Source organism: Exophiala viscosa, assembly GCF_022695815.1.
Source record: "Exophiala viscosa unplaced genomic scaffold EDD37scaffold_13, whole genome shotgun sequence".
In the NCBI taxonomy this organism is placed as follows: Eukaryota; Fungi; Ascomycota; class Eurotiomycetes; order Chaetothyriales; family Herpotrichiellaceae; genus Exophiala; species Exophiala viscosa.
The window spans coordinates 593,272-616,545 of record NW_026944365.1 but is presented as its reverse complement, the minus strand read 5'-3'; the positions used below and the strand labels follow the sequence as shown (position 1 = coordinate 616,545).

The 23,274-nt window shown below is 51.8% G+C and overlaps 7 protein-coding genes across 7 annotated transcripts; 5 read left to right on the top strand and 2 right to left on the bottom strand.

Annotated features, from left to right (window-relative positions):
* Positions 1–1,371: 1,371 nt before the first annotated feature.
* EDD37DRAFT_641382 (uncharacterized protein) lies at positions 1,372–3,590 on the top strand. The gene is made up of 3 exons (XM_062817305.1): positions 1,372–1,529; positions 1,587–2,034; positions 2,096–3,590. The coding sequence occupies exons 1-3, from the start codon at positions 1,517–1,519 to the stop codon at positions 3,522–3,524; spliced, it is 1,890 nt and encodes a 629-aa protein (XP_062666309.1). The 5' UTR covers positions 1,372–1,516; the 3' UTR covers positions 3,525–3,590.
* A 2,199-nt stretch (positions 3,591–5,789) lies between these two features.
* EDD37DRAFT_654017 (uncharacterized protein) lies at positions 5,790–9,860 on the top strand (the record flags this gene model as incomplete). The annotated part of the gene is made up of 2 exons (XM_062818641.1): positions 5,790–9,776; positions 9,834–9,860. 2 exons carry the CDS (start codon positions 5,790–5,792, stop codon positions 9,858–9,860), a joined length of 4,014 nt encoding a protein of 1,337 aa, XP_062666308.1.
* Positions 9,861–10,546: 686 nt separating this feature from the next.
* EDD37DRAFT_180043 (mitogen-activated protein kinase) lies at positions 10,547–13,330 on the top strand. Its single transcript, XM_062809948.1, has 2 exons — positions 10,547–11,367; positions 11,424–13,330. Exons 1-2 carry the CDS (start codon positions 10,840–10,842, stop codon positions 13,188–13,190), a joined length of 2,295 nt encoding a protein of 764 aa, XP_062666307.1. The 5' UTR covers positions 10,547–10,839; the 3' UTR covers positions 13,191–13,330.
* A 622-nt stretch (positions 13,331–13,952) lies between these two features.
* EDD37DRAFT_674626 (uncharacterized protein) lies at positions 13,953–15,747 on the top strand (the record flags this gene model as incomplete). Its single annotated transcript, XM_062819512.1, has 3 exons — positions 13,953–14,007; positions 14,069–14,862; positions 14,912–15,747. The coding sequence occupies 3 exons, from the start codon at positions 13,953–13,955 to the stop codon at positions 15,350–15,352; spliced, it is 1,290 nt and encodes a 429-aa protein (XP_062666306.1). The 3' UTR covers positions 15,353–15,747.
* Positions 15,748–15,999: 252 nt separating this feature from the next.
* Positions 16,000–19,593, bottom strand: EDD37DRAFT_641371 (uncharacterized protein). The gene has a single exon (XM_062817304.1). It carries the CDS (start codon positions 19,451–19,453, stop codon positions 16,316–16,318), a length of 3,138 nt encoding a protein of 1,045 aa, XP_062666305.1. The 5' UTR covers positions 19,454–19,593; the 3' UTR covers positions 16,000–16,315.
* Positions 19,594–20,264: 671 nt separating this feature from the next.
* Positions 20,265–21,445, top strand: EDD37DRAFT_569582 (chaperonin 10-like protein; the record flags this gene model as incomplete). The annotated part of the gene is made up of 2 exons (XM_062814230.1): positions 20,265–20,472; positions 20,562–21,445. The coding sequence occupies 2 exons, from the start codon at positions 20,265–20,267 to the stop codon at positions 21,443–21,445; spliced, it is 1,092 nt and encodes a 363-aa protein (XP_062666304.1).
* A 21-nt stretch (positions 21,446–21,466) lies between these two features.
* On the bottom strand, positions 21,467–23,262 carry EDD37DRAFT_180015 (Afadin and alpha-actinin-binding-domain-containing protein). The gene is made up of 2 exons (XM_062809947.1): positions 21,742–23,262; positions 21,467–21,686 (listed from the first exon to the last, which is right to left on the bottom strand). Exons 1-2 carry the CDS (start codon positions 23,248–23,250, stop codon positions 21,489–21,491), a joined length of 1,707 nt encoding a protein of 568 aa, XP_062666303.1. The 5' UTR covers positions 23,251–23,262; the 3' UTR covers positions 21,467–21,488.
* Between the last annotated feature and the right edge of the window lie 12 nt (positions 23,263–23,274).

The window sequence follows — 23,274 nt, the reverse complement described above, 5'->3', positions numbered from 1 at the left end:
CAGAGTCTTTAATTCCGGGAAAGGACACGAGGTACTCCGTAAGCTGGTTGGGAAAAATGGCAACCCGAGGGCGACCAAGTTGTCCTCCGTCTTTGAGCACGCACTCTCCCTCCTAAAGATGGTCCACACTGCTGGAGGGAGAGTAGCTAGAGCCGGAGATGGGGTTAACTAGCACGCCTAGATACTAAAATATTGGCTGCGTAATCCTCCTGCGGCTGATTTCGTGGAGGGAGCGGCTGCAAGCTGACTCGTTGATTCGAGAGACACCAGCAACAATCCAAGAAGTCGACTTGACGGGTCACCAAGCCTGACGGGGTTAGTTAAAGTCACTGGACAGTGGCCTCTAATCCCAAGCGAACTCCACCGAAAACGCCTTCCAGGCACGTTTTGGCTAGCCCCCAAGTTCTCGAACTGACATATTCTTGCATGGCTAACTAAATTGTCTGAACCACCAGACTGGACACTCTGAGCAATTTGAAGGATTGAAGGGTTGAAGGGCGCCACGGCTTCAAGTAGACGCTTGTTACGAGCAAGACAATTGACTTCTTACAAAACACGGCAAGAACGAGGAGATAAACACCCAGATGCCAACTACTGTGGTAAGGACTGCATTCGGCGTGCGGGGATCAGGACGAGGCCCGTGAACCATCGATTTTGATACGAAAACACCTTCCTGCACAAGTCTGCGGTGGCGCGTCGCTTATCTGACCAATGTACCTGTACGGAGCATGGTATCCGAGTCTCAGTGTATTCTCTGAAGGTATCAGAAGTTGTCGTGCCAGTCGTTGCAGGTCGCAGCATCCTACAGTATTTGTGAAAGCAATTGTTGACCGGCTAAGGTATCCTGAATCCTGACAGTCCCCCCATGCGGAATCGATAAGCCTGGTAGGATTTCGATTACAGCGACCACAACCTTTTTCATGCTCCTGCTCAAGACAGGTGTGCTACTCGCTGTCAACTATATGGCTATGCGTCGAGTATTTTAAGTCAGCTTCTTCGTCGCTCATTCTCTCAAGCACACAAAGATGTACTTCCTCCAAAGCCTCGCACGCATGTTCTTCGTACGGAGTACATTGTGACACAGTGGGTCAATGGTCCACGCTTCTTCCGATGGCCGTCGCTTGACTAGCATGAATTCTCGGTCGCAATAAACGTCGTCATATGCTGTTGTATGGACGAGTGTGATGGTAGTCATGACTCGGACATGATATCGTTGGGCAGTGGCGGATGCATGTTTTGCAGAGACCAAACGACGGACCGCCAAACCGGTCAAGCCAGGAATGAACATCGGTTCTCCGCGGGTGCCTACAGGGAGTCCCTTTTTTCTCCGCTGCGCCGCTTCCCCGCTTGACCTGACAGCCTCGTGGCGCAACCTGAATCGACTCGTGTCGTGTCACCTCATCATCGGTTATTCTGTTGGGTGATGCCACACAGTACGTTGCCTCTTACGTGACAATGCTTTTCCTGAACTTTTGAGCGTGATCTTCACCCGTTCCTGTCCTGCAGTACTTGCGAGATGGCAGATCTAGGTATGAACTCTAGCCGTGCGTTGAGATATACTAGACACTAACTCTTGCTTCCCGCAGGCGTCATCGCTTCCATTGTGGGTGTTGCCGGCGCAGGCTTCAGGCTGTCGCTGATTCTCAACGCTGTCAGCTGCGAAGTCGCCAGCGCCGGTCTCGAAGTCCACCGCATCTCGAAATGTATAACTCTCTTTTCGATGATGCTCAAACAGACCGGCACCCTTCTCCAGGCAGCAGATTCCGTCCATTCCTTCGAAGCCGTCGAGACTGCCAAATCGATAGCCGACGAAAGTACCAGGGTTTTTGATGAAATACGAGACATGGTGGACCGCGTGCGCACCAAGTCTGCAGGCGATGCAACATCCCCAACGATACAGCAAAAATTCAAATGGTGCTTCAAGAAGCACAGGGTGACATATCTACTGGCGCAGCTCGAGAGCCTACAGCTGAGCCTGTCTGTCATGTTGCAGGTCATCGTGCTGGGTAGATTGATGGCTTCTACAAACCGCAGGTTCGCTGTGCCATATTCTATCCCACCCCGACCCTCAGCTAATATATGTCATCCGGTGCAGTGATCCTCCTGAGGAAGTCTCTATCAAGTCAGAGGCGATCAAACAAGAGCGTATGGAAGCTCAAAACGCAGTCATTGTCCGCTATTGGCAAATGAGCACAATGGACAGGCTGTTTGAAGCATCTGTCAGGGAGGATGAGGCAGAACGCCGAGCGAGCGTTGACACTGAGACACCTCATGACGATGAGCTGTCCTTGATCGCAACGAGCAGTTCCCACACGACGAACGAGCCTCCACCCCCTGAATTCGCGCCCTCAACAGCCCTGATCAAATTGCCGGTGTTTTCTTTGGGTGAACTGGACCAGACGCTTCACAAAATCAAATGCTCTCCCAAAGACATGATCCAGGTCTCGGATCAAGCTATCGATCCTTTACTCGAGAGGTGGACGAACTGGAGGGAAATCCGCGAACGGAGACATCATCGGGACTCGGGCATCCGTTTTGTGCCCTCTATACAAAATCTGAATGAGGAAGAAGAAGATCGCGCTTTCCATGAACGATTTCAAGAACGAGAAGATAGCCCTCGAGGACATCTTCTCGAAGGCACCACCACGGATTGGAGACAACCATACTCGTCGGCCGCCCGATCGGAAGCACTACGGCGGAAAAGGCAGTACCAGAAATATCAGCCCAGCGTGAGTGCTGCCAGTAGTGACGTCGAAGATTCGCCTGGAAGTTCCGGCTCCAAGAAGCGCAAGCCGCGGCGACATATCATTGACTCTGGGTCCGAGTCGTCAGCTTCCGAGCCAGACATTGCTCAACCAAAACCACGCCGCCGGAGTAGTGGTGGTCCGCCTTCAGGAGCGAAGCTGCCGTTCGCTGATGGGCCTCCCATCACTCACGCGTACACCACTGTCCAACCCCCAACCTGGGCCGCTCCCATTGTCGCGAATGGGCCCAGTCGCGCACCCTCCGAGACGTCCGCCCAATCAACAGCTTCCAGATTGTCCTCGCCCGCTTATCATCCGCCAGGCCATCGCCCTTGGGCTACGCCTGATCAAGCCATTGGACACCATAGTCTATCATCACCTCTACCACCGATCCACACTGCGAATGCTCCCAATCCTTATGCACCTCCACAAGCAAGGCAGCAAAGTGCTGGCTATCCCCGGTTTGCTGGGCAGCCTCCGGGGCAATCTGCTGCATATGTCGCACATCCGGGTTCGCAATCGAGAAGTGTGCCACAGTCAAGCAGTCGAATGGGCCTACCACCTAGGCCGGTATCTCAGGACGGTAAACAACCCAGGTCACCTTCCCGACTGTCGCATCACAGCACGACTGCACGCGTGCATAGCAAAGGCCAAGATGACAGGCGGCATCTGAAAGAGAAGAGTACCAAACAGAACCTAAAGGAGGGCGCCACCAAGGGTCTGCTGGGGGCTGGGGCAATTGCAGGCTTTCTTGAAGCATTGGAGGGTCTCAGCTTATGAGTTATGTACTACACATGTGAGTGATGCCAGTCACGATGTAAATGATGCTATACGGAATTATGGAAATTTGCGTTTTAGTTTCAATGGATGTGCCCTGCTGCACCTGTACTTCGTCTAATGGAATTGACTATCTGGCTGTCTTGCTGGTTTCGAGATTTCGTTTTCCCATTGCTTTCTTCTTGCGACGTCTGATTCCAGCCAGCATTCCTTTTGCGCAGATCTTCCGTGACTTCTTCTGCATTTCAGCCTGCGATCGGCCCACCTCGTCACTTGGCCAGATCTGAAACACAACCGTCATTGAGAAAGCGGATCGATGGATTATCTGAGTTTTCAGGATGACCGGGATGCTTCTCTGGCATTTGTGAGTCGGTTTTCTGCATCAAGAGACATGGGAAACTGCGAAAGGTAAAGTTGCGGCAACAGGAAGGTCTCTGGGTGAATTCAGGACGACCAAGATTTTACCTCTCAGAGTTCATGGTTAAAATAATATAGGTAGCGGATTTCGAGGCTCAAGAGCCCGAGGTCGCCAGTCATAAAATAAAAGTTTACCATGTGGCACTCTTTTAAAGTCTCTGGGTCCGTTGAAAAGTCTATGCAAAAAGATCCGAGACAGGGTCCTTTTTCTGGGGATTAACATCTGCTGTAAGTTCTAACCAGTGCACCCCTTGAGCCTTGAGGGCAAGGTATGACAGCAACGTCATCAAGAGTTCCATACTACGGAGTACTCGTATTCGGCCCGGCTGAAATGGTCTGTTATGAGCTTTCAAGAAGGGGTGAATCCGCTACTGATCCACCAACTTTGATGAAGATTTATCGCCATGACCCATGAGTAAATAATAAGCGAGCATAAAGCTATCCTAAAGACTGGTGGAGTGAAGACGCCAATCAGAACATAACACCCTTCATGTTTGTCAAAGCACATGGAACAGCACGGTTAGGAGATATAATTCAACGGCATCCAACATGTTTGAGGTCAACTGTCGCCGATGCCCGTACGAATTAAGGCAGCCGTGGGCAATTGTATGGTCATGGCGGTGGCGTTTGAATGAGAAGAAATGACGTTGGATGCATTGCACGCGATAAAGGGGCCACGTCAATATGATATCGCTGTCAATTGGAGGGAGAAGAGAGTAAGAGGGCGACAGTCACAGACATGGGTCAATGGGAAGTGAAGCAACTAGCACTTCCAGTCGGCACTTTAACATGCGAGCCCGAGAGACAGCCCTACTTGCCAGCTCGGCAGTAGTGACAGTAACCTGATGATATATAAACCCAACTTTACGTATCTACCTACCTACCTAGGTACCTAGACGTGCAGGGAGAACAATACCGTAATGCTGGCTACAAAATATGGCATAACTTTGCCACCTGACACGCGCCGTTGTAGCACACCAGGAACGTCTTTGCTGTCCCTCATCAAACCTAGAGTCGGCCTCCCCGGTTGTATCATTGCTAGTGAAGGCTTGACCTTTCCGAGCGTACAGCAAGATCACGATGCCGATGGGTGGTGTGAGAGACCCCGCCGACTGCAAGCGATCTTATAGGTCGGGTCCTTAAGCAATGCGAAGAGACAAACCCAATCCCATCCCTATTCGAGGCCTTGGGTCTTTTTCTCATTATTGTCTCCGTCTCCCTCTGAACAAAGCACAAGCCCCGGCTGCGCGTGCGTGAAGTCCTGGCCGCCACCGTCCTCTTTCTTCCATCTGCTCGCGGCTGATCATTTTGAGGCTGATCATTCAGGAGATCAGGTATCTTCTACCCTTGCCTATTGTTCTTCTCCTTCCTGCGCACCACAGTGCCTGCGTTATTCTTATTAAGAAATTATCTTGACCTACCGACCGCCCTCGTTTCCTGCTCGATCTCGATTCTGGTGCCCACCCACCCTTGGCTGTCAATTCGCCCGTTTAGCGCAGTCTGGCACATCCATCCCGTCCACTCTGATTCCGCCAATTTGGACAAGACCAACTATTCACAATTGATCGCATACCCATCCTACATCCTATCAAGCTTTACAACGACCGTCGTGCAGAGTATCGAAGACACCTTTGATGGCCATATGTGTCCTCTGCCGCCTGCTACAGCATTAACATCTCCCAGTGCAAGTCGCCGCTGGTGAGCAAAGTGGCTCTACGGCCATTTTGCGTGCGTTGCTGGACGCAGCCCAAGATCCGAGCCCTTTGGCACTCCAGTAACGCCTGTCGTCACGATCCATTCGAACTCACCCCCGATGAGGCACAACAGCTAGAAGACTCATCGCCATCGTCCATGTCTCGTCCGGACGAGACGTTAGTAGCCGCTGCGGCGATTCTTCGCGGGTTGGCCAGAGGCTCAACCACGTCCACCTCGTACACCAATGGCCTAAAACTCCCTCCTTACAGGCTACCTGGCGAAGATGGCCCGACTAAAGACGAGTTTGAGGCGGAAATAGCAGGTCTGGCAAGACGTATACATTATCTGGAATCAAGAGCAGACCTTGTCGGACAGGCGCTACCAGACACGCCTGGTGAAATCCAGAATCCTACATCTCCTCTTTCGCGGCCGACCGAGCTTCGTGGTATCCTCGGAGAGTCGCGTAAGGACTTTGCAGACACTGCCGAGAAGTCGAGCGTGAACTCGAATCAATCCAGCCAGTCGCGCCGCGTGAACAATCTCCTGGCCGCCAGGGACAAGCCCGGTCCCACTGAGCCAGGTCGTACGGTCAGCGAAGATGATATTAGCGTCTTGAGAGACCACGTCGAGAAGCAGGCAGAGCAGATCAAGAGTCAGCGAGAAACAATTGCCGAAATCAGCCAGGGGCTGCGGAACTCTGAGGAGCAAGCGAAACAGGCTTTCATGCGGGTCGAGAATGAAGATGTCTCAATCCTCGAAAGAGAACTTCGCAAACACCAACAAGCCAATGAAGCATTCCAAAAGGCACTGCGTGAGATCGGTAGCATCATTACCCAGGTCGCCAACGGTGATTTGTCAAAACGTGTCCAAATCCAAGCCACTGAGATGGACGACGAGATCACTACGTTCAAGGTCACCATCAACACGATGATGGATCAATTGGAGATCTTTGGCAGCGAAGTAACGCGTGTTGCCCGTGAGGTCGGCACTGAAGGTATATTGGGCGGACAAGCTCAAATCGGAGGCGTTCAAGGTATCTGGAAAGAGCTGACTGAGAATGTCAACATCATGGCCGCCAACCTGACAGACCAGGTCAGAGAGATTGCAACAGTCACTAAAGCTGTCGCCTGTGGTGATCTAAGTCAAAAAGTCCAAAGTCGCGCCAAAGGCGAAATCTTCGAGCTTCAGCATACGATAAACACCATGGTGGATCAACTGCGGACGTTCGCAACCGAAGTCACAAGAGTAGCCAGGGACGTCGGAACTGAAGGTGTCCTTGGTGGTCAAGCTCAAATTGAGGGAGTCCAAGGTACCTGGAACGAGTTGACCAAAAGTGTGAACGCCATGGCAGATAACTTGACCACTCAAGTGAGAGACATTGCCATGGTCACGACGGCCGTGGCTAAGGGAGACCTTACGAGAAAAGTGACGGCCAGCTGTAAAGGTGAAATTTTGCGCTTGAAGATCACCATCAACAACATGGTGGATCAGCTACAGCAATTTGCACAGGAAGTCACCAATCTAGCAAAGGAAGTCGGTACAAATGGCGTACTTGGCGGCCAGGCCACCGTACATGATGTCGAGGGTACTTGGAAAGATCTTACAGAGAACGTGAATGGCATGGCCATGAATCTCACCACCCAGGTACGAGAAATAGCAACAGTGACGACGGCTGTAGCCAACGGCGATTTGTCCAAGAAAGTCGCCGCCGATGTCCAAGGAGAGATCCTGGATTTGAAGGTGACGATCAATTCCATGGTGGATAGACTGAATACCTTTGCTTTTGAGGTGAGCAAAGTAGCAAGAGAAGTAGGGACAGACGGCACACTCGGCGGCCAGGCAAAGGTCGACAATGTGCAAGGAAAATGGCGAGACCTCACGGACAATGTCAACACCATGGCTTCAAATCTGACAGACCAGGTACGAAGTATCTCAGACGTAACACAAGCCATTGCTGCTGGCAATCTGGACAAGAAGATCGAGGTGGCGGCGCAAGGAGAAATCCTGACCCTGAAAGTTACCATCAACAACATGGTTGAGCGTCTGGCCACCTTTGCGCACGAGTTGAGGCGAGTGGCGCGCGATGTCGGTGTCAACGGCAAAATGGGTGGCCAGGCCAATGTTCACGATGTTAATGGTCGATGGAAAGAGATCACCGAGGACGTCAACACCATGGCTGAGAATCTGACTGCTCAAGTTCGTGCTTTTGGTGAAATCACGGATGCTGCTACCGTGGGTGACTTTTCCAAACTGATCAGCGTCGAAGCCTCTGGTGAAATGGACGAGTTGAAGCGCAAGATCAATCAGATGATCTCGAATCTCAGAGACAGCATTCAAAGGAACACGGCTGCTCGAGAAGCCGCCGAACTGGCTAACCAGACGAAGTCGGAATTTTTGGCAAACATGTCTCACGAAATCAGAACTCCCATGAACGGAATCATTGGTATGACACAGCTCACTCTGGACACGGATGATCTCAAGCCACATTCTCGAGAAATGCTCAACACGGTGCATAACCTGGCCAACAGCCTGCTCACCATCATTGACGACATTCTTGATATTTCCAAAATCGAGGCCAACAGAATGGCCATCGAGGCTATTCCTTATACCGTTCGGGGAACGGTCTTCAACGCGTTGAAATCCCTGGCCGTGAAAGCGAACGAGAAGTCCTTGTGTCTGGCCTTTGACGTCGACAACACCGTCCCTGACTACGTGGTAGGGGATCCATTCCGATTGAGACAGATCATTCTCAACCTCGTGGGCAACGCCATCAAGTTCACCGATCAGGGCGAGGTCAAGGTGACCATCAGAAAGTCCAAGGATCTCATATCGAATTGTGCAACTGATGAGTTCCCATTTGAGTTCGTGGTGTCCGACACCGGCATTGGCATCCAATCTGACAAGCTTGACCTCATCTTTGACACGTTTCAACAGGCCGACGGCTCTACAACGAGAAAATTCGGAGGCACAGGGCTTGGACTTTCGATTTCCAAGCGTTTGGTCAATCTCATGGGTGGCCAAGTCTGGGTCACTTCTGACTTTGGTCAGGGGAGCGAATTCCACTTCTCGTGTATCGTGAAATTCGCGACTGAAGATATCAGCGTCATCAGTTCACAGCTGTATCCGTTCCGCAAGCACAAAGTGCTCGTTGTGGACAAGGGAGTTTCTTCTTTCTTCCAAAAGCTCCCGGCCATGATTGAAGAACTTGGGCTGCACGTACAAATCGTGCAGGATGAGCACGATGTGCCGGAACCTGACCCTGACAGGAGAATCAGATCTTCAGACGGGAACTATGATGTGATTGTGATCGACCAGGTTGAGACTGCATATAAGCTGCGAGAGTACGAGAAGCTGAAGTACATACCCATGGTACTCTTGAACCCGAAGGTGTCAATCTCTCTGAAGACTGTACTCGACCTCGGAATTGCTTCATACATGACCAGCCCTTGTCCGTTGATCGACTTGGGCAATTGCATGATTCCAGCACTTGAAGGACGTTCGACACCTATCATCAAGGATTACAAGAAATCCTTCAATGTCCTGTTGGCTGAAGACAATGAGGTCAATCAAAAGGTCGCCATCAAGATACTGGAGAAATACAACCACGTTGTCACCGTCGTCGGCAACGGTTTGGAGGCATTGAACGCCATCAAGGATACTCGGTTTGACGTGGTTCTTATGGACGTACAGATGCCAGTCATGGGAGGATTCGAGGCGACAAGAGAAATTCGACAGTACGAGAAGGAGATGGGGCTCCAGCGAACACCTATTGTGGCACTGACAGCGCATGCCATGTTGGGAGATCGCGAGAAATGCATTCAGGCACAAATGGACGAGTACCTTTCGAAGCCGCTCAAACAGAACTTGCTCATGCAGACAATCCTTCGTGTGGCCTCAGACAGGGTTACCGACATGTTTAATAAGCATGCTCGTACCAAGTCGAACGCGACAGCAGATGCGAACACTGAAGGTGCGAAACAGGACGCGGCACCGATGATCAAGGTCGAAAAGGAGACATCGGCTCTGAGACCTTATTTCACGGAGCGATCCATCACCACATCAGGACCGGTAAATCACGGCAGCGTGGAGAGCCCTTCCGTTGGCACAGATGGCGATCCTGATCCCATATCGGTCGTCAACAATGTACGTTCGATGTCTTGGCACGCCTGATCCAAGACGAGGCTAACCGTTCGTGTTCAGGTGCTCCTGAGATCTCACAGTTCATGAGCAAATCTTTGCGTGCCTTGCAATGTTTGGCTCATTATAGTCAGGCATTAGCGCTATAAGGGACGTTTGCATGGGAGTGCGTTATTGCTGTAGCAAGGAGTATTGTGGACGAGGTACTTGGCATTTGGTCTGCTTGTGTTTATGCGCGGTGTTATACTCTGGTCTTGGAACTCCGTCAGGCAGTTTCAGCATTGCCTTGTCCTTTCCGGAATGGATGATGAGTTCTGGCGACAGGTGGGTGGACGGCGAGGCACGGGTACTGGGTGCAGGAACGGGCAAGGGGAGGAATTAAATCCCTCATATGTCTCCGCAGAGTCAATTCCTACTGATGTGGAAGTTCTGCATGTAGGCGAGATTTCGAACGCCGAGAAGACACAGTATTTTCTGACTTGATCCGCCTGCAAACCGCGCCCGCGATGGCTCGCCTTGCCGCAAGCCGTACATACTGTATGACTGCCACATTCCAAATTTTGGAGTATCAGATGGTAGGCTTCATGGGAAGAGTCATGTGGACTTGATTTAAAATCCTCACTTGTTGAAGATGCGCTAGGAGCCGTGAGTTTCCTTTCAACGCAGATACCTAGGTGAGTAGCGTAAAGTTGATTTGCCAGGGCTTTGTACGCATAGGGTCACTGGGGGTCAATGTTATTTCATACATGACTTCACCGGCGTTGGTCAATCCATGTTGTTGAGCATTGGGGAACTCGTAGTGGTCGATGTCCAAAGCGGGAAGCCTAACTTAGGGGTTTGCAATTCCCATCCCCACACGAAGTATTAGCGACCCCGATACAGCCGCTGTCTCCGTTTGGGGGACTTTTGCCCAATGCACATATGACATCGATCCACGGGACATTGTCAATCTGCACCTATTCGACGCCCTTCAGCATCCCAAGTTCCCTTGGGCTTCAAAGTATCTGCATCGAGCACTCGTGTCATGTCGGACACGATGAAGTATATATGAATCTTTGCGTAGCAGGCAATGGATGCTTCACCACCCCTCGATCATGTCGCACAACCGACCCACGTTCCTCTCAAGCAAGAAGCAAGCACGAACCCGTCCGTCGCCCACAACTCGAGTCCACCGCGCCTAAATCCGCGTAGCTGCGTCACTTGCCGCCGGAGGAAGGTCAGGTGTAACAAGAAGGATCCATGTGCAAACTGTGTAAGAGCTGGGATTGAATGCATATTTCCTGCGCCCGGGAGGGCCCCTCGAAAGTCCAGGAAACCGCCCGACGCGGAGCTTCTCGCACGATTGAGAAGACTTGAAGGCGTGGTCCACAGTCTGGGAGCGCATGTCGACGACGATGGTATCGTGTCGCCCGCCATCACAGGATCCGCAGACATCCGTGCGCGCTTTGGTGACTCTCAGCCTGGCGACTCACCATCGTCGGACCGCTCAGAATACACGAAGCGGCAGTCAATTGATAAGCATCCGGGCCATCTGGTCATCAGTGAAGACCGTAGTCGATATGTCAGCAACGCATTCTGGACGAGCATGACTGAAGAGGTACGATGCGTTTGTTCTCGGATTCGGCCAAATCTGTCTACTAACGTCGTGGCTAGATTGCAGAAATGCGAGATCTGCTCGATCCGGCGACGACGGACGACGACGACGAGAAACTTTCCCCAGAACATGATCGGCAAAGTGGCACTCACCAGGCTTTCATCTTTGGCTACTCTTCCATAATGCTTGACCTCAGAGAACTACACCCCAGTCCAAGCCAAATATTCATTCTATGGGAGGTTTTCAAAGAAAATGTCGATCCTGTCGTACGCATACTGCACCGTCCTACCGCTAGAGTCATTCTCATGAATGCGGCAAGCAGTCTGGACCGGTTGTCTAAGCCGGCCGAGGCTTTATTGTTCTCGATATACTTTGGAGCTGTGGTGAGCATGACTCCGGAGCAGTGCCGTCAGCTCCTGGACGAAGACAAAGACTTCCTTCTAAAGAGATATCGCTTCGCGACCGAGCAGGCATTGGCTCGGGCGGATTTCTTGAACAGCTCCAGTTTGATGTGTTTGCAGGCTTTCTCCTTTTTTCTCATATTCGTTAGGCATTGTGATGATTCCCGACTGGTGTGGGCGTTGGGTGGCCTTGCAATCCATGTAGCTCAATCTCTGGGCATCCATCGGGACGGTACGAACTTTGGATTGAATCCCTTCGACACCGAAATGCGGCGGCGTCTGTGGTGGCATTTATCCATATTGGACAATCGGTCCGCTGAGGATCATGGCGCTGATCCCACATTCGACGAGCAGTTCTACGATACTAAGGTCCCATTGAATTTCAACGACGAGGACATCTTCCCCGGTATGAAGGAATATCCGGCTGAACGAATTGGTTCCACTGAAATGACCTTCTGCTTGATCCGATTCGAACTCAGCGTGTTTTCCCGTCGCTTGTTGTTTACGGCACCTGGGAAGGCTGCAGGCCAGGTGCCGGAAGTGAGCATCGAGGAGAAAGAGAAACTGATTGATGACATTCATCGCTCGCTGGAAGAAAAGTACTTGCGACACTGCGACATGAACACGCCTATCCTTTGGGTGGCGGCGACGGTGGCTCGACTCATTCTTGCCAAAATGTGGCTAGCGGTGCACCATCCCCGATCTTTTGGAGTTGACAAGGAAAGCTCCGCGATGCCTCGAGAGATTCGAGATCGCGTCTTTATCACTTCTGTGGAAGTCATTGAGTTCTCCCATCTCCTAGAGAAGAATGAGAACACAGCAAGGTGGGCTTGGTTCTTCCGTACCTATTTGCAGTGGCAGTCTGTCGCCTTTGCGCTGTCCGAGGTCTGCAACCGACCACCTGGACCTGATGTCGAGCGGGCTTGGAGAGCGATCGAATCAGTCTACAACGATCAAATGATCAAAAACTTGAAGACGCAGAAGGGCATGTTATGGAAGCCACTGCGCCATCTTATGGCCAAAGCCAAGGTCCGCAGAGCCGCTCAACACGCACAAGCGGCAAAGCAAGCGTCGGGACAGTCCGACGTTTTGTCCAGAGAAGGGAACATCTCAGCACCAACGGAGGGATCGATGCAAGATTACGCTGACCCTAGTGGTGGAAACCCATTCGAAAACTTCGCAATGGTCGAACAGCCCTATGCTGCAGGTGTGTCAATGCAGGCCACCATGCCTGTACACACACAGGTGAATAGGAGCGAGTTCTTCTCAGAAGATAATTTGACCGGAGGAAACTGGACGCCGGAACAGATGCCCATGCCGAGCAACAACGATATCCTGAAGTTCGGATGGTCACCCTCCTTGGGCGACTCACGACAAGAAGGATTCGAACGATTCTTTATGAATTTGCAAGAAGAATGGTTTTGAATTTGTACGCGATGGACGGTTGACATCAATACCCAAAAATGGTCCAGCATGCACTCTTGGGAACCCAGGATGTGACAGGATTTCACGTTCACCATTTGCTTGCTGCAACAAGAATTTTGATGGGTTGGTCATAGTAGGGCTATTTTGGGGCTTTGGCAGATCTAGACTTCCTTTTTCCCTGGCATGGCGGAGTAAGCGCCAACCTGATTTGATGCGGGTTGACATTTCGAAGGGCTACGGTTGGTGGGTTGACTCTGGTACCTCCGGGGGCTGATCACCACTAAGCGTCTCGGAGGCCGTTTAGTTGATTCCGGGGGAGGCCTTGCTTGTGTTTGGCATCCCTTTTACCCGCACCGGCGTGGATCTGGTCCCTGTCAATCAGCACCCAAAATCCCAAACACACACCTGCGCTGCCCCTGGACCAGTGGATCTGATGCACGTGATCCACAAATGGGTACACAGTAAACATGGCTGAAGTGCTGCACGGGCGGTCTTGCTTGACAGACGGACGCGCTATGGAAACCCTCACCTCAAACAAGATCTGAAACCATGCCTCCCTCAAAACAGACGCCTGCGCCGTCCAGTCGTTTTCGACGAGAGTTATGGCAGACTTCTCACCAATGTCCTCACCGGCCAGCCATTTCAACTGACATTCTTTCCTTCCCTCTTACACAGTCCCTTTGGTCGAGTTGCTGCTCATTTTCCGGCACGACTCTTCATTGCATACACTGAGCCTTGATCAAAATTACTTACCGTGCAGCCATGTCGTCGCTGCATCAAGCCCGTCTTCGGGCGTTGTTCACTGTGTTCATGACCGGTAAGTTCTCTTTGAGGAAGGCGTGATTGTCAACCTGCAAGACTAATTCGTCTTGCTCCAGCGTTCTCCCTTGCAGCGCAGGCCGCTGTTCCTGCTTCCACATATGTCGGCATGGGAAGTTCCTCCGATGCCAAAGACAACGTCACAGTTTCTGTCAATGTTCCTTCGGACAGCACCGATTCTCTCTTCTACCACTTTTCCGCCCCCTCGGCACAAACGTGGGCTGCATTTGGGATTGGCAGCCAAATGAAAGGTGCTCTGATCTTTGTCATGTATGCTTCGGAAGATGGCAGTAATGTAACAGTCAGCCCTCGGCTCGGCGAGGGCCATGTCATGCCTCAACACACCTCGAGTGTCACCGTGGATGTCCTTAGTGGCAGTGGCATAGTTGACGGGTCGTTCGTGGTCAATGCCAAATGCACCGGCTGCCGGAGTTGGAGTGGTGGAAGTGCGGACGTGAACAGCAGCAGCCAAGACATGATCTGGGCATTGGGTCCTTCCGGCACGCTGAAGTCGGACGACACATCTGCTACCATCAGCCAACATGAGGGATATAACTTCTTCAACCTGAATCTTAAAGAGGCAACCGGCACGGGTGGTGTTCCCAGCATCTCCAATTCCACCACAGCTGACAACTCGAATGATGGGTCAGGATTTGGCGGCCACATCAACCCAGGCGTTGCATTTCATGCCTTTCTCATGGTGGCCGCCTTCCTGGTGGTCTTCCCCACTGGATACTTGGCTCTGCGCGTTTTGGAAAGGGTCTGGCTACATTGGGGAATACAATCGTTTGCCTTGCTCATGGTTTGCGTCGGCTCCGCGGCTGGCATTGGTGTCAGCATTCGCCAGCAATTGGTATGGTGCCCAATCTGACAACATAGCCTCCAAAGCTGACTCTTTCCAGACACCTAGCTTGAAATCAGGCCATCAAGTCCTCGGCCTCGTTGTCCTGGCTTTGGTCCTGACCACCTGGACTGTCGGGCTCGTCGGACACCGCATCTACAAGAAGACGGGAGCGCCAGCGAAGATCATGAAGGGCCATCGCGTGCTCGGTCCTTCCACCATCTTGCTAGGCCTGGTCAACTGCTTCGTAGGCTTCAACTTTGCCAGCAATAATCATGGCATGATCGTCTTCGGTATCGCCATGTTGTTGATGTTCATCATCGTCGGCTCGCTCACATTCTTCAAGCGCCGCCAGAAGATGCGCAAAGGGGCAATGAACACCCCTGCCGCATTCAACTTCCGAGAAGGAGAGTCAGGGAATGCTGGACCGCCCCCTCCCTTGTACGGCGAAGGTGGAATCCCATTGCAAAATTATACCAACACTCCGCCTGTGTATCGCTAGGGTCAAGCTTGGCGCATTGTTTGGGATGGAGTCCGGGTCTTGCTATTCTGGTATGGGAGCGGAGACGGTACGTCGATGAGGCGATTGCCTCTGTGTTTGTAAAATCTGGTTGCTTCGAATGATGAAACCGGGCGCCTTCTTGTTGGCTTTTGAGGCGTTGGACGAGACAGGCATGGGTATGGGGCATGGGGTATGGGGCATGGGTGAATATGTGCGATCTGAGCGAACATAGGGAAAAGCCTCATGCGATGATAGAACATGGTGGGCATCTATGGGCGTGCGGCATTTGTCTGGGCTTTAGAAGTGATATGAACAGCTCCAGTCCTTAACGCAAAATACTCTGTCCAATCCTTCTCCTTTGAGCCATGCAGCCCTGTTGTCGTTGACTCCAACTTGGCTGCTTAGTTGACTTGCATTTGTCAATGTTGAGCCCGGCCGCAGCGAAATTCTGCGCCGACCTTTATGGCCCGTGTGGTATGATCTTCGTACCCATGTAGGTAGGAAAAGGCTTCAATGGCAAAAATAGATGGATAGTGTTCCATAGAGCATGGTGGTGGTAAGCATTGGAGAACTGACGAACATGTCCATTAGACAATATATATTTCTCCAAAGTCAAGTTAGAAGAATTTATATTGCTTGACAGTTCTGCAAACCTCTATCATGGCAATGTTATGCCTTCGAATCTGTGACTTGAGAGCACTGAGCGCATGGATGATCTCTCACATTGTTATATCACATTTCTTTATCTTTGTGGGAACGACTAAATAGTGCTCGGGCCTTGTTCATGCAAGCCACAGTCGATTCGCTGGACGCATCGAGCCTCGAACTGTACGAGTACATCATCTCGGCTGAAGACATCATGATCATTACTCGGACAATGAAGGCTGCATAGGTGGCTTCTACCCAATATTACAGCTCTGCCATCACCCCACATGGCCCAATCGACCTCGGTGGACGCTGCGCTCAATTGTCAGATTGCAGTTCTACAATACTCAGCTCTTCAGCCAGGGCAATTCTCAGCGCTTTCACCACATCATGACCAGTGACGTCCTTGTCTTTGAACCTGGCTCTCCAATCCCAACCTCTTGCTGCATCACCATTCGCCCCCGGCACGAGTACTCCACTGCTGCCGGCGCTTTTCCCCCCTGTCCCTGTGCTCGTGAGCTCGCTTCTAGCCAGCATCTCAGAACCCATCATGCTGAAGCTGAAATTCGAGTTTGTACCAGACGACATGCTCTTCTTCAGCATCGCATGTGGACTTGGAGGCTGTGAACCATGAAAATTCCTCAGCGCTGCTTGTAGGCACTCTTCGGCAGCATCGTAAACCCGGGTAGAGACGGTCGACAAGTCTTCAATGGCAGCAAGAAGGGCGTAAATCTGCGACGCTGTGAAAGTTGGCTTGTTTGCAGGACCATCGCTAGCAAGAAGAGCCGTGGATTCTCCAAGCAGAGTAAGTAGTCCATCTACCTGGATGGCCGATTGACGTTCAGGATCATAGAGGCCTCCATAAATGCTGTCGGCTGCACTATTGATCGCTGCCACCAGAGCCTTGGAGGCGGCTCTGCGGCGTGCAAGAGGTCGGAGATTTGATGATTTCGTGTGGAGGACGTCCTCGTCGCGTAGGGCATAGAATCGTCGCACACAAGCATAGCCGACCAGGTAGAATTGCAACATCTCTGCGGCCTCAGGATCCACATCGGCGATATCTGCCAGCGCATTTTTGGGGTTGCTAACCAGGCTCTGCAGTCCCTCATCCATCTCATCATCAGGTGGGTATGCCCTAGACTGGACCAGCGAATAACTGTTGAGCAGGTCGACCAATTGACGGATCTTGTGCGACGCATGACTCCGAGCATAACACAGTAGTGCTGTTCCATACTCGGTGGTGTTGTTAACGAGATGGTCTCCAAATCGATCAGAAACCTTGCGGGCTTCTTCTTGAAGACCTAGGTCGGAACAGAGGTTGGTGAGCTTCTCTGCCCGATCTTGTGACACCACTTGGAGATGGTCAAGGAAGTCACTGACAACAGTGTGCATTGCCTCACGGTCGTCAAGTCTTGTCACGACGGAGATGGCAACTTCCCAGCCTTCGACAGCAACCCCATCAGGTAGACGTAGCATATCTTTGGCAAAGAGTCGCTCTGCGTAGGCCCGAAGCAAATCGTCCTTCGTGACACGTTGCTTTTCTGCGCCATAGCTTAGCACCATGAGATCTTCGTCATTAAGCCCAGCAGCCCGAGCCGGGCCCTCGAGGTCCAGCCAGCCAACCTTTGAACCAACTTCTGCCACCGAAGCGGCAACACAATGTGATAAAGCCTGAAGGACTGCTAGTGTGATTTGCATACTACCCTGGAGAACCGCCCCGAGGCCCACCTCGATAGGAGACATGCCGTTGATTTGAAAAGAGTTTTTGTCGTTCGGATCGGTGACACTCAGAAATGAATGTCGAAGTCGGGCAAGATACAAGTCACCCTCGCTCAGTGGCTCCTGTCTCGAATTGTGCGCACGGCTGACATCGAAGCTCCATTGAGCTACTGAAGCATCTGCCGAGCCATCCCACCATATTGTCAAGGACGTCGCCGCTTCCAGCCAGTCTTGCGACTGAGCTGCAATTTCCTCGGCACTTCCCAGCATAATGCTGTACATGATTTTGAGATTCTGGTAGATGGTCCAAGGTATTGTTGATGTTGACTTTTGTCCAAGCTTTCCCAACAGACTTTTGCCAGGTCTGCGCAGGCCGAAGTTCTCGGCTTCGAAAGAAGCATCATCGTCGACGTCTTCGTGGGCCGAGGCGAGATCTGTCAGGTTGTCTAGTTCCGCCTCTAATTGGGATCGGAATAGATCCCAGTCAGATCCTGTGACGTTCCAGTCGTCAGATTGGATGACGGGACAGGAATTGAGCAGAACACGAGCACGGTAGATGGCACTCTGCACCGCCTGTAACTGGGCACCTTTGTAGCCAACATCATCCATACCATCGTCTCTGGCCGATGCAGCATACCTGAAATCGGCGTCCGCAAAGAGTTGCATGACCATCTGCAATTTTCCTCGGAGCACGAGACTCTGCACAGCATCCCAGAACAACTCGTGAGAGGTGCAATTAGGCCGAGCTGAGGATACAGTGCTGTACAAGGGGTCATAGGACACGTGGTACTCATCAAGCCAGTCGAGAAGGATTTGTGGCATTGGAGTCATGGCGTTGTCAGGAGAAGGCGGCGGATGTCGCAAGGCGAGCAGAAGTGAGGCGAGATAGTTTGCTTTGGTGAAGGCCGATGCTGAGGGTTGGGGACCGATCTCGTTACTGTCGAGTGAAGGTCGGTCAACGTCCACGAATCGACGCCACTCTGCAATTAACTCGTAAACATGTTCAGTGACCGCTTGAAGAACCCTGGTGCTGTCCTTGAGATACTGTGTTTGCTCGTCGAGTTGCCTGAGAAGCTGTTCGGTCTTCAAAATGACTTCGTCTGGCTCGGCAAGCGACGCCGGCTGTGCTCTTGTCGCTATGTTCTGCGCCAGGCTGGGTACTACCGTGTCGTTGCCCTTATTGGGGAGAGTGGAGATCCTGGAGCTTCGCATTGTCCTGCGAGGTGCAGACATCCTCGAATCTCGGTTTCTTTCGCTCATAGTACTGAACTTCATGAGTGATGCAGCGGGTTGTTGATTGACCGATTGGAAACCTCGAGAGAATCCGAATCGACTGGGCTCGTCTTCCGCGCCCTCCTCTTCCATGTCTTCATCTGAGTACTCGGCGTCATCTTGCTGCGTGTATTCTGAAGCTTGTGAGACGTCGAACGAGGTGTGGAACGGTCTGGATTTTATGTTGGCTGGCGTTCCATTCTTCGTACGCGACCCAGCAACACTGTATTTTGTCGATCGAACTGGAGGAGACGATTTGGCCGGTTGAGCAAACTGGAGCTTGCTGACACCTGTGCCAAAGGTCGAGCTGCCGAAGATCTGAGAAGGAGGAGGCGCGATAGGAGTTGTACTGGGGAGCTGTGGGGTGTTGGATGGGAACAGGCGTGAGTGCTGCTGTTGTTGCTGGGGCTCCTTGCCTGGTGTTGAATTGATGCTGGACGAATAGTCCGCGGTGAACGTGTTCATGTTGATAGTTGCAAAGCTAGGCAAGCATCGCGGCAACAGCAGCCAGCGAGGTTCACTTGCATGCGCGGGTGTTTGCAATTGACTACCTAGGTATTTTGGGTCGTGCTGGGATGCGTATTTGATCGAATGCTTGGGTGATTGGAACAAAAAGTTCGCGTGTCTAAGAAACCTCCAAAACCACGCGCAGGCAAAGTCACCACGATGCTTAGTCATCACTGACTGCACTACCACCACCACCACCACCACCAACTGGATTCACATATCGAAACACCGTTTTCAATCAGATATGATGCCTCATGTACCCGTCACCAGTGCCACATGGCGGTCCGGCGAGTGGCATCGTTCATCATTGACAGATACATATCATAGGGTAGTGTCTTAACGTGAAAGTCTTATGTCACCAGAAAAGCACTATAGGCTGGTAGTAGCGAAGCAAGGATTGATATCGTATGCCATAGAGAACGTACTCTAAGGGTTCAAACACTACATATACGCCTAGCCAAACCAGTACACATAGGAGTTGCATTTCAAAGTTGACCACTAGAACCAGACGAAATGTCCTTGGACTACTAGACACCTCCGTTGTGTACTTTCGTACCCTGTATTCCAACGAACCTCGGCAAAAACTGAACCGAAGAGGAACCAACCATCGAGCAATCGAGCAGTTACCGAACTCTTATCCAAATACCGAACAAACATAGACTGCATTGACGCCCTTTTCGAAATCTACAGTCTTTTGCTGGTAGGCGAAGCATCATCGTCGTGCCCGTATCACCAAACGACGAATCCGTTTCTTGACTCTACTTCCACAATGCCTACCGACTACAAGTTCCAGGGTTGGCTGGGTCTTAATAAAGATTCGGCCAAGGGCCAAATGGTTTGGCGAGACTACGATCCAAAGCCCTTCGAGGAGACCGACGTCGACATCAAGATCAGCCATTGTGGAATCTGTGGTTCCGATATCCACACTCTTCGAAGTGGCTGGGCACCGACTTTATACCCAACTGTCGTTGGCCATGGTAAGTGGGAGTGCCTCGAGAACAGACAATGAGAGCACGCGCGACTGCTCTCATCAGGGCACAGCTATCTCGTGACTGACTGCTCGCAGAAATTGTTGGCACTGCCGTACGTGTTGGCTCCAAAGTCGAAGGTGGACTCAAGGTCGGAGACCGTGTTGGAGTAGGCGCGCAGAGTCTGTCGTGCTTGAAACCAGATTGCGAGCAATGCTCCAACGGCATAGAAAACTACTGCCAGAATCACCAGACGATAACGTACAACAGCAAGTATCCGGACGGCAGTAAATCCTATGGAGGCTACGGGGACTATTGGCGAGGTCCGTCTCATTTCGTGTTCAAGATCCCTGATGCATTGCCCAGCGATGTCGCCGCTCCGATGCTATGTGGAGGCGTCACTGCATTTTCACCACTACTACATCACAAGGCCGGCCCTGGAAAGCGAGTTGGTATTATAGGTATCGGTGGACTCGGGCATTTTGGTATTATGGGCGCCAAAGTCCTTGGGGTCGACAAGATTGTCGCCATTTCACGTACTTCGGCAAAGAAAGCAGATGCGTTGAAGATGGGAGCCGACGACTTCATAGCCACAGAAGAGGACAAAGGCTGGAACAGAAAGCACAGGCAGTCGCTTGACATCATTATCAGCACCGTCTCGAGTCCCAAAATGCCTCTTCAACAATACCTCTCGCTACTGCGCGTGGGTGGTGCCTTTGTACAGATTGGCGCTCCAGAGGACAACCTGCCCTCTTTTAACGGTTTCGCTATACTTGGGAAACGATGCAGCATCTCAGGGAGCAGCATCGGTAGTCCAAAAGAGATTCGTTACATGTTGGACCTCTTCGCAGAGAAAGGTGTACACACTTGGGTAAACAGAGTCCCAATGAAGGATGCCAATAGAGCAATTGTGGATATGGAAGCCGGGAATGCCAGGTATCGCACCGTCCTCGTCAACGAGAACCATGCGTCCCGCCTATGAGGCCACGAGGTTCATCACTCACGATGACGCTTACGGTTGACTTTCAAATACCCAGCAAGTCAGCAAGCTCATCAGGGCTTAATGTACTTCTCCTTCTCGACCCCTTCCTAGTCTTACTTCTTGTCCCATACTTTCTTTTCTTCGAATCCTGGGTCGCGAGCTGTTGGGCTTCCATTGCCTCTGCTTCGACGGCTGCCAGCTTTTCTGGAATGGTCGAGGCGTGCTTGTCATGTTCGTTGTCCTGTTTGAGTGTTAGTTAGCCTTTGCCTACACAAATCCATCGTTCGTAAACATACCCGTCGCGGATCCCCCAGATGGCGACCTGGATCGTTTTCTATGTCCAATCTGGTGTCCAAACTTCCGATTCCCGAATCGCTGCCAGGCAATAAAAGGTTTTCCAGGCTTGTGATGCGTTTTGGGGACCGAGTCAGATTGTGGTCGATGGGTTGCAACGGTCGAACCGGTCTTCCAATGCTCAGCCCTGCTCTGCGAGCAGCCGATGCTCTTCGCTTCGGGGTCGGTTCTAGTGGCATGTTGAGGACGGACTCTGGGCTCTCAGCTTTGACGCTGTTACTGCTAGGCTTGCTTTGTTGCTCTCCATGGAGTGCTTCCTCGTCGCCGTGGTCGAGCTTGCTGTGTTCAGATAGTATTGATGGCAACTCTTCATCGGTACCGAATATAGGTCGACCATTGGGCAGCATTGCCACACTCTTGCCGAGCTCCAAATCTGGAATATCCGGCATGGACACGTTCTCGCCGTCCTGGATCGTCTTCCGGCGCCAGTTGTCCATCATTGTAACAGCCTCCTTCCACCTTGTTGCCATTTTCTCCCAGCCAACCCTCAACTGTATAATTTCTTCATCGCGAACCTGAACTTCCTCAATGGGGACAAATGAAGGATCTTTCAATATCGTCTGGCAATGCTCCAATATTGAAGTCATCTGTTCTGCCAACGCCCTACACGATGCCAGATTGTCTGGCGAATGAGCAGCTTTTAATCTCGACTTTCGATATTGCCCTGGAACACCGATGCCGTCTTCGTCGTCCTGCTTTGCCGCCTGACCCGAAACGGTTTCTTCCAAGCCTGTAAGATCTCGAAGGATCTCCATTGTATCGATCACGATTCTCCTTAGCGAGACATTCTCTGTGCTTGTTTCTTCGACCAAAGCCGCCAGAAAGTCGTTGGTCTCTTTTTCCAGACTCCATTCTGCGCTGCTGACATCTTGTCCGTTGCGTCTCTCGTTGGGCTTGGCCTCTGATTCCCACCCCATGATATTGATTCGCATGCCCGATGCGTCTTTCTTTCCACGCTGCAAACCTGTAAGGTGGGCCTTCAGTTTGTCCAATTCAACATCTCTTTTGCGCACGTCACTCAGACATTTGGCACGCACTTGATCCAGCGTGGACTTCATCTTCAACATCTGCTCCTTTAGCTCCTTCGCCTGGCATTCTGCTCTGCGCGCAGCAGCTTTCAACGTCCGCTCCTGCGACTCCACAGAAGCTGCTTCTCGTGCCAATTCCGCATTCCTGTCCTGTAGCCGCTGCAGATCGAGTAGGCGCTGAGTTTCGTCCGCTCGGGTTTTGCGGATATTCATAGCAAGACTTTCTCTTTGTTCGGCATCCTGGTCGCGCCGGAGGACCAGATCGTGGACAAGGTTGATGACTCTCGACATCGTCGCATCAGTGCCACGGCCGTTACGGTCCGGACAGGCAAAGTCGATTGGTTTGCCATTAGAAAGAAGGCCACGGGCGAGCAGGAGATTATTCAGGTACTGTGACGCTCTTTCAAGACCGTGCGAATCCATGGCTGATCATTTGATCGCAGCGTC

Coding starts and splice junctions, on each gene's coding strand:
- EDD37DRAFT_180015 (XM_062809947.1), bottom strand. CDS start 23,250: ATGGATTCGCACGGTCTTGAAAGAGCGTCACAGTACCTGAATAATCTC. Junction 21,687..21,741: donor ATCTGGGGGATCCGCGACGG/GTATGTTTACGA, acceptor ACACTCAAACAG/GACAACGAACATGACAAGCA.
- EDD37DRAFT_180043 (XM_062809948.1), top strand. CDS start 10,840: ATGGATGCTTCACCACCCCTCGATCATGTCGCACAACCGACCCACGTT. Junction 11,368..11,423: donor GGACGAGCATGACTGAAGAG/GTACGATGCGTT, acceptor CGTCGTGGCTAG/ATTGCAGAAATGCGAGATCT.
- EDD37DRAFT_641382 (XM_062817305.1), top strand. Junction 2,035..2,095: donor ATGGCTTCTACAAACCGCAG/GTTCGCTGTGCC, acceptor CATCCGGTGCAG/TGATCCTCCTGAGGAAGTCT.
- EDD37DRAFT_641371 (XM_062817304.1), bottom strand. CDS start 19,453: ATGAACACGTTCACCGCGGACTATTCGTCCAGCATCAATTCAACACCA.